This window comes from Macrobrachium rosenbergii, chromosome 52 (assembly GCF_040412425.1).
Source record: "Macrobrachium rosenbergii isolate ZJJX-2024 chromosome 52, ASM4041242v1, whole genome shotgun sequence".
Taxonomy (NCBI): domain Eukaryota; kingdom Metazoa; phylum Arthropoda; class Malacostraca; order Decapoda; family Palaemonidae; genus Macrobrachium; species Macrobrachium rosenbergii.
Genome location: NC_089792.1, coordinates 27,630,645 through 27,645,789, shown reverse-complemented (window position 1 = coordinate 27,645,789; position 15,145 = coordinate 27,630,645). Strand labels below are relative to the sequence as shown.

The following is a 15,145-nucleotide window of genomic DNA, read 5'->3' as shown; positions in this document are numbered from 1 at the left end:
ATGGGCGAAGTTTTGAACAAAAAGCGACTTTACCTTAGTGTGTAACGTTGAAAAATCAACGACCGACGTGGAGTTCTTGCAATTGTTTCTTCACTTCACTAATAGAATAATAGACAAAGAAAGGGGGAAGAGGTCCAACTGGACGTGTTATCTCTCCTAGCATAAGCTTGGTTCTCTCTGAAGTTCTCGGAAGGCCTAGGTCAACAACAATCACCCCAGGTGTCCACGTTCTTGTATTCAAACATTCGCCATGAGACAGGTAGGAAGGAAAAGGGGACCTTAGGACCACCTATTCTTAAGGCTGATAGGAAATTTTCCTATAGGGTAAAAGGCCTAACTTACCTATCCCGTTCTCCAACGGACGTTAAGGTTTGAACTAAGACGCACCTATATAGACAATGTCTTTTCCCGGTCTCAGTCAGGCTGATATTTTTACAATCAAAAGTTCATGCAAACAGCAGTAATATTTGTAAAAATATGTAACATACATACATACATACATACATATATATATATATATACACTATATATATATATATATATATATATATATATATATATATATATATATATATCATGCCTGAAAATCAGCAATTTTCAGCATAGAAAATCAGCTCAATTTCCACTTATCGGTGCCAATACTTGGGTTTTGTGTTGATACATAACTAACAGTTCCAATAAGCCATGGAAAATCTCAAAAATCAGCAAGGACAGTTTATCATCACACTCTCAGAATGGAAAGATACAGATAGCAGGAGACTGCCTGTACAGTATATATGTTGTTGGTGTATGATTCACAGGACCACTATAAGCCAGAGATCATGTGTTAATGTGGAATGATCTTGAAATGAATGCTGGAAAAAAAAAAAAAATGTTTGTATCTAAAGCCATTGTTAAAGGGACCCTGTTTCATAAATGCAGTATATACTTAATGGCATAGGTAAAATATGCACTCTATTGTGTGTTCTCTGTTGGGTCCATTAAAGGATGCTTCTTTTGTAGTGAGGGTAGCTCCTGCCACTGGGCTCATTGTTTGTGTTATAATTGGAGCATCTAGCCTCAAGTGTGCAGCCTCCATTATCAAATTTAGAACAGGTGTTACATATCTTTTAATTCTACAAATCTGAAAAATGCTTAAACTTGTACCATGCAGCAGCTTTCATTTAAAACAATAAACTTTATTTTTCATTAAAGGTTTTTATGGAAAGATACATCATGGCCTTGAAAAGTATGATCATTGTCCTGAACACCTTGTGTACAATCCAAATGTCTATTGAACAGCTGCTAGTATCTTCCCTTCAGTAAAGCAACAGATCCCTATTATCACTAACCTCTTATAGCTGAAATTTAGATGGGAATCAATATCTAATATTTCACTTTTGTCGAATTTTAAATTGTAAAGCAAGTGGGATTGGGCATTATTATTGCAATGATGGGCATATAATTCCTCCTAAGCCAAGAAAACTCCCTAGATCTAATTATACCCAATTTTATTTGCAGCCTTTTGCATACTTTTAATATAATTTCTAATGCCTTCCTTCATTGGTGTGATCAGCCATATTCAATGGCTTATTACTTTGCTTGATCCAGTCTGCATGCTGATATATATCTAAATATTTTGGTACTCTTTCAGAATACCCACTATGTTTGCAGTGTACATAATATTCAGGATACTGCTGCTTGCCTTAAAAGCTTCCTCATGATTTTTGTATAAGAGCCACACAATGCATTTTTCTTTTTGGTCTTCAAACTTATTCTTATTTCTATTATATTTCCATAAGGTTCAAATGAATTACATAGTGTCTTATATTGTAATCAGCCTCTGATCCCATATGTGTAACTTGAAAAATCATCAGTTTAGTATCGGTTATATCACCTGGCTGCTTTATTACTGATCTGATTGGCTTTTGTAAAACTATTTCATTCCCTGTCACTAGCATAACTGTAGCTGACAGATTTGCTCTTAAAAGACCTGACTCCTTACAAGAGCCAAAGTCTCCTTTGCCATTTCTTTGGTGACTGAGGTTACAGTCAAAATCAGAGCCAATAGTCACCATCATTGATGAGGAGTCATCTAGGGGGTCCTGGGGTACCAAGTTTATCATCAACAGTAGTCATTATAAAATAAGGAAAAAAACCTGAAAATTCTGAAAAGAAAACATCAGGCTTTCATGAAGTTCACTACTCCAATTATACCACCAGCTAGTGCCAACTCCAAAATGTTCACGCCCCACCATACCTTAAATAGATAGCTTCATGCAATTGGGGAGGTAAAAATGTAAACCAAACCCACAAGAATACAATCTTACCCAATCTAATTATACACTGGTCAGATACAAGAGATAGTCACAACCTTGATATCAATGTAAAGAGTCTCAGGCCTGAACATTATCAGGTGGTAGACAAAACCTTTGAAATCAGCTCCAATTCCACCTCTCAGGTCTGAACATTATCATATTGCCAGACAAATTATTTTAGATATGAGGTTCCAATACCCAGCTATGGTATCTCTTCTTAATCAGGACAGAGAAAACAGGCAGGGAGGTTAGCCAGTAAGGTATAAAGATACAGAAAGTAAATTCATCCAAAGTGAACCATTTGATGGTGGCATTTGTTAAAACCTTCCAGTAGCACAAAAGTCATAATTGCAGAGGTTGGTTTTGCAAGATGGAAGAAAGCTGCAAAATATGAAAGAGGATGAATTAAAAATGAGAGAGAGAATGAGTATAGAGAAACATTTAAATTCACAAGGGAAAAAACCCATTGTTATTTTTTTGGTTTTTATTTTCATCTGTCACACTGCCTAAACAGCAGAATATAAATATTCTATAGAAAGCCACGTTCAAGAAGACAATCTTTTGAGGTTCCTAATTTGACAGATTTATTAATTTACTGGTAGTTCAATATCAATCAAATGTGTATGAATAATTACATATTGATAGCATATTGAAAATGACATTATTAGTTTTTTAATTTATTTAAATATTGTTATATGTCAATTTTGAGTGTGTTTTAATCCAAATTTTTATTACATGTATGTTTATTTATTCAAATAAAGTAATTACTGTATATGTTTCATGCTGATTGAATGGAAAAAGTTGGGTACTAAGTTGACATCTACTATCTACAGGACTATATCCAAACACTGATTATAGATCAAAGGTGTGCTGTCCCCAAAGAGCAATTGTTGGTAATATAATACAGGGAGTCCCCATTTATCTGTGGGGGTTCCGTTCCAACAGCATGACGATAAGTGAAAATCACCGATAACCAAAAATTGGCGATTTTCTGCACCTATCGTTGCCGATAACCAGAGATCGGCGCCTCATTTAGGTATGTATTGGCCCCAAAATTGTTTTATTTCAGTTAATGTAACCCATTGGTGCTGATAAGTGGAAATCAGCACATGTTGACATAAAAAATCTCCGATTTTCGTCGCTAGACAAGCCCTGTAAAACGGGATTGCCGATAACCTGGGACAGCCTGTACTGTACTTAGAAAGAATACACAATGTTTAGGATCTCAAGTTATTTTATTAATACTTTATCCTTGTTTGTTCCATTCAGATCCCTAGTTGAGTTAATCCAAATTACAGTATAAGACTTTTGAATCTCAATATTGTTTCCTTTATGTGTTTTGCTTGTCTGATTTTTTCAAATTTACCTATAAATATCAAAACTATCGAACTTAGGCTCTAAATCCTTGCAAAAAAAGGTAGGGTTCATGCCTTTATCCGATGCTTTGATAAAAGTTGTTGCTGAAAAAGTTCCTACTATTCCCCATGCAAAATACTGTAATATGTGGATGGTGGCAATAAAAGCTATGCTCTTTAGTTAGTTCATTAAACTCTCCTGTCCCAAAATCCAGTTAAAAGTTTACAGTCTTGGCTTTCATGCTGCTGCTATAAATTCACAGGTGAATCATTGTATTCAATTAATAATGAGAAAGTACTTTGAAAAGACAATTCATGCAACTGCACAAAAGTTGGGAAGTGTTACGTGTCCATAGCATAATAAAAAAAATAATTGACCTACCTTTATTTGTAGTATTATCGAGATTAGGTGTTCCAGGACGAGGTGAGGGAGGCTGAGGTAGATCTGGAGGTTCATCCAGATCATTAGCTGGCTGCTCATCATCATCTGCTGCAGCTGTAAGATCCAATTCTCCAACACTGTCATCCAAGCTACTCTGTTTCATAAGGCCTTGCTGGAAATAAATTATAACAGCTTAATTTCACCTTTTGGACAAGGTGTTATGAAAAATACAGATGCAAATGAAATAAAACATCTGTAATTTTAATTGCAGAAAAGCATGTTCCTTAGCTAAATTTAGTTTTGATAAGTAATTCTACTTAATGATCCCTAAGTAGATTTTAATTTACAAGATTCTACTTGACTAGTTTGAAAGGTTTTTATATATTTTTGTGTGCATTTTGTACACATCTGTTTCAGAGGTTTTAACTTTACCTTTAAATATTTCACTATATGTTTATGGAAGTCTGTGACCAAACAGCTATAACATAGTGAAACAGCTAGTGAATACATTTTTGGTTCCCATGGGATGTATGCTTGCCATTACATTACTGACATGCTACAAAAATTTATATATATAATTTTTCACTTTAGCTGATGACAATGTTTGGCTTTGAGCCACAAAAGCAGGCATTTCAAAGAAAAATTACTGTATGGCTTTGGCCCATAAAAGCAGGCACTGCGATGGAATATAATGCAAATACAGTAATTAGTGAATACTGCTCTGTGAGTAAATTCGTGAATTAGTGAAATTTCCAAGATATATTTAGAGATAAGTTCCAAAGAAAAAGCCGCGATTAACTGAAGGCACAATTGCTGATCCACGATCTAGCGGGAAACCACTACATGAACAAATTTCATTTACGTAATAGTGTATCTTAAATGACAAGGTTGTAGTTAGTTGCAGCAATGCTGAGCAAACAAATACTACATACAGTTGTGGCAAAAGAATGGGAATTTATCTTCAGAGAAGAAAGCAGCGCAGCTTACACACCACCAAGCACTTTCTCTCTCTCTCTCTGTTATACTATTAGCATCTGCTTAAACCAATAAGAACAAAAGGGAAAACATTAGATAAAAATTTGATGATAAAAAAAAAATTGTGCACTCATTTTGTCCTCTGAGAGTCTACTTTTTCATATGACCTGGTGACAGTCTGAGTGATGATATATCAATGTCAGAAGACATGAAGGTCTGAGGAATAGCCTCATGAAAGTTGCCAGTTACTATTTTGTAAACTCTTGCCTGAAAAGCACTGAAAAGTGTGCCAGAACTTTACAGAGTGACTGTACAAGTTGACAAGTAAAAAATAACTTTACTAGGCCACACAAAGAGTTACAGAATGAGCAAAGAAAAGAGAGCAGGGGAATAATGGGCTCTTCATTTGTTACTCCTTTTGATTTGACACTCAATTTCTCAACCAAACTGGCAATATAAAGTGAAAAGTTTGTTCATCAAATGAACAAAAGTACAATATTATCAAAACCATCAGAGGAAGTCCTTTACCAAGTTAACCACTCACCCGTCTTAACCACTCACCCGTCTTAATGGTCGTCGCTTTTGATTATTCTGTTGTTCTATAAGATCAGCTGCAGAAGCTGGTGGTGATGAAGCTCTCATAGTGCGTGCTATTGTCAGTGTATCCTCTTCACAAGGAGGCAAACCATGTTTTATTCGATATTCATCTGTTAACATAATGTAAAAGATGTAAAGGATCATCTGACAAAGGTCAAACTTTCATGTTTACCATAAAGAAATGACATTTTCTACCAGGTAATTATCTAATAATTATGGTGAAGTTTTTTTATCTATACAATGTTTCAATAAAAGAAATTTTATGAAAATCAAAGAATGGCTGTGCATCTGACTTCACAAAGCTGATTTTTTTACGTAAGATTACAAATAAACTTAGAGTTTTTTCATTATTTACAAGAACTAGTCACATCTATTTATCTCTGCATGCTTATAGGTGTCAACTTCCTATATTATAAGAACTTGAATTACGATAGCAACTTCATCTGTCAGACAATAATAGGGAACTGCATGATTTTGAAAAATTGTGAACAGACCCAAACATCTTTCTGAATACGATAAACAACTACAAATTTATACTCATGATGCCAACATCAAAACTTACTTTTTAAGTTGGCTAAATGCTGTGTTCCTCCAAGTGAAGATAACAAAACCTTCCAAAGTAACAATAAGACCTTCCTGATTGGAAAGTGTGGTGCTGATGAATTACAGAATCTTGTTACCATCCCAAGAAGAGTCATGGCAACTAATTCACTGGATTCACCCTGAGGCTGCCCCAACTCTTCACAGAAGCATAACCTGAATGATAACAATTTCTTCATGGTCATGTATAAATGAAGTAGACAATCTACTACAGTAAACCCCCGTATTTGCTGGGGATGTGTACCAACACAACCCCGCGAATAGCTAAAATCACATATTAAAACCCCTCTAAAAACACTTAGAACTGCCTATTTTTGATAGTTTAAACACAAAAAACCCTCTAAAAATGCTTATACCCAAATATTTTAATAGTTTCATCACAAAAAGTGCATTTAGTCCTGAAAATGATATGAAAATACAGCAATTAGTGAATATTTCTCAGTGAAAAATACCGCGAATGGGTGAATTTTCTACGAATAATGGGTAGATACGTTCCACAAAGAAATCCACGAATATGTGAGTCCGCGAATAGTGAGACCATGAATATGGGGGTTTACTGTAGAGAAGCAACAGGTTTGAAACATCAAAGAAAATATATTGCAATTACACCTGAGGCAGATTGCAAAATGTTATTTTCATAATAAATTTAAGTTTCATATACACTTACCAAGTAATTACATAGCTATACTTTCCACTCACATCAATTAAAAATTTGAAGTTTCACAGCAGCGATTCATTTATTTATAGTGTAGGTAACTACCCCGCCCTCTATCAGGAAACAATAGGTACAATGTTAACAGCGATCATGACTACTTTTGTGCTAATGTCCATCAGAGGGGAGGAAGGAGGGCTCTGATCTTGTAATTACTGGGTAAGTATAAATGAAACTTAATTTTATTATGAAAATACCATTTCCATATATGTAACTTACCAAGTAATTGCATAGCTGAATCCCACATTGATAGGAAGTGGGATAAATGGACATATTCTATTTCAAAAACAATCAGATAAAAAACAAAATAAAAATGAGCATTGATAAAATTTGTAAAAGCTGCAGAAATGAAATCTGGTCTGTGCTCATCTTGACTGATAGAATCCCTAACTTTTGAGAGGGGGCCTTAGAGCAAAGGAGACTTCCAAACACCTATAAAGCAAAACAGGAAAACTGCCCTTGACCTGGGCGCTTACCAAAATACAATAGACCAATGAAAAATAATTACCAAAACCAATAACAATAAAGATTAAAACCATCATACCACTACCACAGGAGGAAAATGAAGTTTCCTTGAAGGGGCAAACAGGTCCAATACAGGTCTGTCTCATAGACTACACAGATCCCAGCTGCTGGGGGATCGACGGTCCCCCTCTGACGTCTCAGTACATCTGATAGGGCTTTAGTTCTATGAACCGATCAAGTGACACGAAGACCTGATTGCTCTGTCCATAGAAACAAGGCTCTTCCTATAGAGGTGTAGAGCCTTGTTCACATAGAACATTAGAACTGTGGTCTAGTCTGAATGGTTACCACATTCTAGGAGTGCACCAAGGTCAAAAAGCACTGAAGTTATGTGAAGAAGCTTCCAGCTCTATAAGAATGAAGTGAAGGATCCATCTTTCCAGGGACCATGCCCCGGAAAAACCCTGATTCTTTAAGAAGGCTCCCCAACCCATAACCGAAGCATTGAAAAGAAATCCAGGACTAGGTTCGTGAATGAAGGAACTTTCTTTCCAAAAGACTAAGTTTGGACAACTATAAGTATTTAAATACAAGAGGAACAAGCACTCCAGAGGAAACTTGTGCTGTCAGGAGGCTGGCATCTGGCAAGGACAAGGAAGGGTGCTTCCTGCATCTCCAAAATCCATTGAATAGCCATGAAGATTAAAGGAAGAGGCTGTCTGGTTTGTCCTCTATCTGCTGTAGGTATGCCTCGCATTGATGATCATGTAGACTAACAGCCAAAAGAGCAAACTAGTAGAAGGACGTGCAGAATCGCAGACAGCCATGCGAACTAGCTGCCAACTCTGCAGACTTTATGACAGCCAAGTGAATACATCAAAATTCATACAGATTCGACAAAAACTGAACTTGGTAAACTCAGCGTGGACTCAACGATACCCTTGTACAGAACAGAGATGTGCGTGAACTTACGTCAGGCGAATGGAGGTGGCTGCTGAATACTAGAGATATAATGATGAGCACTCTAGAGCAGGTGCCGGGCACTCGGACAAATGCTCCAGGCACTAGGAAGTGGCACAAAGAGCTCAGGATGAGTCCAGGTACAGTAAACGGGAATTGGCATCTTACAGGAAAGGTTGTTCAACGAAGAACAAAACTGCAAGAAGACCGTGAGAAGAAGGTAGCTTTTACCATTGACAGGAAGTAGAGAACAGCAGCTGTCAACATGTAAATCTTCTGTGGAGTGAAGAGCCAGGAGGTTTACGGCGTTCAGTCTTCGTCCGAAACTTGGAACTAAAGGAAAATTGGAGGACATATTGGAGGACAATCTGGCCAACAACTCGTGGACACCAGAGCTAGAGTAGGATCACTAATAATATCCCAGGCACAGAAGGGGGAAAGAGGGGCAAAACTCTCGGACAGTCTGACAGCAGAGATTCTTGGCAGACAGGTGTAAGTGGCGCCAGGCAACTGGGTGTCAAGCGAGTTAGTAGCTTGTAAGCTAAGAAATCGGGAGCTGGTGAGCGCTCCTGGGCATTTGGAGCCGATCCTCGGTTGTCAAAAACGGGGTTTGAACCCGAAGGGAAATGAAAACCCTATTTTTAGTCTGGGAGCCGCGAGAGCCTCATGCAGTTACGTCTGCCTTAGGCAGCGCCCCGGCTAAATCCCTTATCAGAGAACTTATAGCACAGGGTTGGCACGTATTCATTCCGGTTAACAGAAGCTTGTCACTATTGTGATAGGATATCAGGTCTCGGGGGGTCTGCACTTTGACCCCCTATCCGCCGCATTGATGAATCAATTCATGGCTAAAAACATCTCCACTGGGTACACCTTCCCATTTGCGCTTCGTGGCTAGTTCGAATGAATCGGGTCAAAACACGACTACGCATCTACTGCGCATGCGCATGTTGCCAACCCAATGTAGGAATAGCCGTGCCTCCCTAAAAGGTTATACTCCCTGCAAATGAAGGGGTGGGCATAACCCAATATACTTAATGCTAACTGGGAGGGTCTGAGGCTCTCACAGCTCCCAGACTAAAAATAGGGTTTTCATTTCCCTTGGGTTCAAACCCCGTTTTTAGTCAAAGGGAGCGCGAGAGCCTCATGCAGGTGTACCAGAGAACATTTTAAAGAGGCTTTTGTATATTTATAAAGTCATCAAACATCATTTGACAGGGAGGATAGACTTTTAGCCACTATCCCTGACCAAAAAAGCTTTTCGCTTCCCTTGGGTTCAAACCGAAATCTAAAATCCTTTCCCTTTACGGCTGTAACAGGGCCCACTCTTTAAGCTGTCTCCGAAGAGACTGTGTATTGGTGAAAAGCAAAAGAAATAGACTATAATAGGAAAAAATAACCTACCGGTTTTTAAAACACTCACTCACTTTAAAGGAAGAGTTCCTCTTGCCAGCCAATTCACCTTCCGGGCGTCCTTATCTCTTGCCTACGACTTTGCCGAGGGATATGCACGCAGTCTGGACACCTCATATTTGTTTAACATAGTGTTTGACAAACACTCCATGCCCAGACCACCCCGTGTACTTGGATACGTCCTCCATACTAAAGTTACCGAAAAAGGCAAGTGAGGCTGCGTACTTACGGAGGTCATGTGACTTTGGGTCTGATCCTGGGCATAGATCTACAATTAACTTACAAATACTGGTTCTGAGGTTTTCTAGGCAAAGTGGGGTGCTTTCGTTTGGTACCAAAAAAGAGGGGCCTTGCGTGATATGGTTGGTGCGATCAGGTACTTTTTCACTGTGGCCACTGGACACAGCTTCGGATTAGAGGGCAAAGAAGGGATAACTATGGGTTTCCGTCTGTGAAACGGATTCTCATTTTAGCTAAAAATTCTCCGAATGAAAAGGTTACTTTATTCTTTCCAAAAAGAACAAAACTGATCTCTTTTTTTAGCGCATGGATCTCTGCTGATCTGGCTCCCATCGCCAGGCCCACTAAAAACAACATTTTTTCTAAGGCAAAAAAATTTCATATTATTGTCTGAACGTCTGTTCAGAGCAGCTAGGACTGTATCTAGATCCCATGATAATTCACATGGTTGTTCACTCGGCGGTGGAGAGCCATTGATTTCATCATCATTTCAAACACTTCTGAATGCACCTCTACTCCGAATCTGTACCTTAAAGAAACCGAAATAGGCCGCCTTGTGATTTTTAATAGTGGAGGGAGCCAACTTTTTTTACGCCAAATAAAAACACAAAGAACTCCCCAACGGTTATTATCGATGGTAGTTGGTTTTACGGTCCCTAACAAATGAGACAAATTTGTTCCACACTGACTGATACTGTTTATGGATTTCCCCTTAATATTAGTGATTAAGAATTCCCTAACTTCAGGTGACCATTCCATGAAGCACAGGGATCTGAGAAAGTCCACACGTGAAGGCTTTTTGTCAGAAAGGAGGAGGCGAGACAGTTATCCCTTGAACCTGCTGGGAAAGGATAAGAAGATGTAGTGGCTTGTGATGAAAAGTCAGCTTCTATAGGGTTGGAAACCAAGGGCTGTTTGGCCACATTGGAGCAATCACTACCCTCCCCTTGAACTCCTTGAGGAGCTGTACTACTTTCATTAATAAATTCGTTGGGGAAACAGATAAATGTTCCCAGCAGGTTCCAGTCCAGCGAAAGCGCATCTCTGGCCACTGCTCAAAGGTCATGATAGGGGTGACAAAATTTGGTAATTTGTGATTGTTTCGTGTTGTGAACAGATCTACCTGAAGATATGGGTGATCTTGGAGGATCCCACTGAATGACCCGCTGTCCAATTCCCACTCCCCTTCCTGGGCTTTGAATCTGGAGAGGGAGTCCGCTAGGACATTCTGAGCTCCCGCAAGGTGGGATGCTGACAGAGTCCATTTCTTCACCTGAGCTAATCTCATGATCCCCAGCACTATATGATTCAATGGCTTTGACCTTGATCCCCCACGCTTCAAGCATTGTACCACCGGCTTGTTGTCTATGAACAACTGAATGTGAGATCCCCTCTTGGGTTTCAGTCCCTTGAGTGACAGGAGCACTGCCATCATTTCTTTGATATTGATATGGCAAGATTTGAGGGCTCCCGACCACTTCCCAGACACTTTGTTTTGATCTGAGTGTCCCCCCCATCCGTCCTTCACCGAAGCATCCGTATGAATGGTCACTGAGACTGGTTTCGGGACTAGCCGGACAGAAGATTTCAGGGCTTGATTCGATGCCCACGGTTTGAGCATTGTCTTGCACCTCCTTTTCATCGGGACCTTGTGGTCTCTGAATGACTTGTTTGCCTTTAAAATGAGAATCCGGTTCAAATCCTTCAAAGTCGTTTTCAAGACTGGATCTACTATTGATGCAAATAGGAGTTTGCCCTGCAACACTTCTAGGTTCCTTCTGGAAAAACTCTTGGCTTTTCTGAACCTCTTTACCTGATCTACTATTGACCTCCTGGAGGTCTCTGGTAGGGCTAGCTTTCCACTTTCTAGACACCATTGTAGGCCTAGCCATCTGAACTTCTTTTCTGGCTTCAGCCGTGACTTTTCCCAGTTGATTAGGAACCCGAAGTCCTGCAAGGTCTGAACCACTATTCGGGACGCTTCTAGACACTCTTCTATCGATTCCGCCCAGGTCAGCCAATCGTCCAGATACGCCATGACATTCACCCCCTGTAGTCTTAGTTGTTCTAAGATCACTTTGGTCAATTTCGTGAACACTCTGGGGGCTACATTGAGGCTGAATGGCATCACTTTGAATATGTACGACTGGCGACCTAGACGGAATCCTAGATACTGGCGAAAATGAGGTTGGATTGGAATGTGCCAATATGCATCTTTCAAGTCGATAGAAGAGGTGTAGCTGTCCTTTGGCAAGGTATGTCTTATCTGATCTATCGTCAGCATTTTGAATTTGGGACAGTTTATTGCTTTGTTGAGGACAGAGAGGTCCAGAATGACTCTCCTTTCCTGAGAGTCCTCTTGAAACACTGAAAAGCCTCCCTGGAACCTGATAAAGTGGCATTTCTCTACTGTGTCCTTTATTAGCATTTTGTTCACAAATAGGATCAACTCTTTTTTGTGCTGCGCTGATGAAAGTATTTGTTGCGGAAGGGGCCCTTCCAATCCCAGCAGACCTTTGATACCACTCTGATAGGCCCAAGGGGACACTTTCCAGGCTTCCTGGAACCTCTTCAGTCTGCCCCCAACCTGAAATGTCTCATTGGTTGAATTGACCTCTACCACCACCTCATCTTCCCCTGTTACCTTTCTTCCCTCGAAAGGATCCGCCTCTTCCACGACTGCCTCGAGCTTCCTGGAACTGCCTAAATTGGGATTGTTGAGATGGCAGTGCACTGCTGCCCTTCAAGGATGGCTGAGAGTGCGGCATAGGGAATTGTTTCTGGGAAGAGGGACCTTGTCCTGGGTCTCGCACAGGAAGAGCTGGTGCTTTAAAAGCCTTCTTATATTGTTGCTGCTTCCTGCGTTTTACCCCCCTTGGGTCTGCTTCCGGGTCATATCCTAGTAACTCCTCAAATTTGATACCTCGGTGGGTAGCAATATTATTCAACTTGGTTACTAGGTCCCTAGGGAAGAGGTCACTACACATTGGGGAGGCGAAGAGGAGCTCCTTTACTGGCATAGACTTCTGGTCAGCAAATTTTAGGGCACGACGTCTAAGTTTTAATTTGGACACCGCCCAAGCCTCCAGAAGGTGAATGAAGATTGGGCCCATGTTCCGAATTTGTAACCTTGGGAGCACTGAATCTCTTTGTTGGTCACAGCGGTATGCCTAAGATTCCATTAATGTCAAGGTTGTGATGCAGGACATTAATAGTTTCCTCGCCCGAACTCTTGAACACACTGGGTGTCGGCAAGGTAAGGAGTGTCCGCAAAAAAGCATGAACGGGCATGGCTTGCTAGAAATTTGCCTTTCTTCATCACCTCTGTGAAGCCTGCTAATGGTTTTGTTAGATCGTCCATGGGATCTGGCAGAACTGTTCCAAAGTCCTGGAGTTCCTTTAAAGAGAACTTCGTCCCATGGGCGGCTGACTCTACCCAGTTATTTTCCCAAGATTTGAACAGTTTATTGGTGATAGATGGGAACTTCTCACCAACTGGTACTTTCCAGGCGGGAAGGTTCCTAGCAAGAACCTGGGGGCCCAGAGCACTACCTCCCAGGTCCTGGCAGATATTAGAAAGGAAGCCCTTCGCCTGATCCTGGGTAAAATCATGGTTTCCTCCGGTACCATAGCCAGAGTCTTAGGTGTTTGGCATCGAAAAGCAAAACTTACCACCTTTGAAGTGGACAAAAGGTTTTGCAAACTCTAACCTAGCTAGAGGGGTGCATACATCACTATCATAGAAGATGCCATCCACCGCTCTAGCTAGCCGTGATGCCACCACCCAGGGATTAAACTGCTCTGGCTCATCCTCCACCACTCTCAAATCTGGGAAATCATCTATATTAATGGGTGGATCTGAAACTTGTGCTTGCTCCGGGGTCTGTCCCTGAGCCCCTGTATCCAAAGATTTTGCAAGTTGTAGTTCTATCAACTTGTCCAACTTTGATTCCATTGCAGACATCCTAGTTTCTTGTGCCGCAAACTTTCTCTTAGTAGAAGCAGTTGTGCGGACTGAAACATTATCCTCATCGACATCCATAGGAGTTTCGATTTACTAGGGATGCTGCCGGGAATCGGTGATCTATTGGGGGTCGAGGCTCAGCATCAGATAGATCCCCCTCATCATCCAGATTTTCAGATTCTCCCAAATTGATTTCATCTCCTGGTATGAAGGGGGCACCACAGTGGATGCATTAGGATCCACCACGACGACATCATCAGGTGAGTTCTCATAACCCCTGATCGACTGAATTCTGGCCGTGGGGAAGAGAAAATCTCTACACCTTTGTCTGGCAAATAGCAAAGAGGACCTTTTGGGCCGATTTTGGAGAATCCTCTTACCCATGATCTTAAATGTTGTATATTAACCCTTTAACGCCTATTGGACGTATTCACACGATCGACTAAAATTGTCTGTTGGGTGCGAGTTGGATGGTCCGTGCACGCCGACTACAAAAATTTCAACCTCATGCCGAGTCAACTTTGATTTCTTACAGGAAATGGTAGAAAAACGCAATTGTAAGCTAAAAATCTTACATTCTAGTAATATTCAATCATGTACCTTCATTTTGCAACAAATTGGAAGTCTCTAGCACAATATTTCGATTTATGGTGAATTTTTGAAAAAAGTTTTTTCACGCATACCATCTCTGGTAACTCAATGAAAATTTCATAAATTCTTTCATCATTTTGTCGTAATTTTTGCACTGTTCTATATTAGCCGTTACATAAAGTTTTATATATGAAAATGAAGGGCAATTTCATGTACAATACAGCAAAAATACAACCCATGGTTGTAGCTTTTATCAGTTTGGAAATATTTTCATATAAACCACGATAACTGCATAAAATTTCAACCTTAGGTCAACTTTGACTAAGTTTAAATGGTCAAAAAACGCAATTTTAAGCTAAAACTCTTACGATCTACTAATATTCAATCATTTACCTTCATTTTGCAACCAATTGGAAGTCTCTAGCACAATATTTTGATTTATGGTGAATTTTTGAAAAAACTTTTCCTTACGTCCGCCAGAAATTCTTTTTTTCACATTGTCGTAATGTTTGCACTGTTTTATATATTAGTCGTTACATAAAGTTTTATATATGAAATGCGCTAATGTGCTGTAATTTTATGTAGAATACAACA

General features: G+C 39.9%; 1 protein-coding gene across 1 annotated transcript in view; it reads right to left on the bottom strand.

Moving 5' to 3' along the window:
- Positions 1–15,145, bottom strand: part of LOC136833945 (striatin-interacting protein 1 homolog) — an 87,976-nt gene that overhangs the window by 55,140 nt on the left and 17,691 nt on the right. Inside the window, 3 exon segments of the mRNA XM_067096226.1 lie at positions 4,035–4,206; positions 5,571–5,716; positions 6,169–6,362. Coding sequence (XP_066952327.1) covers positions 4,035–4,206; positions 5,571–5,716; positions 6,169–6,362 — 512 coding nt within the window.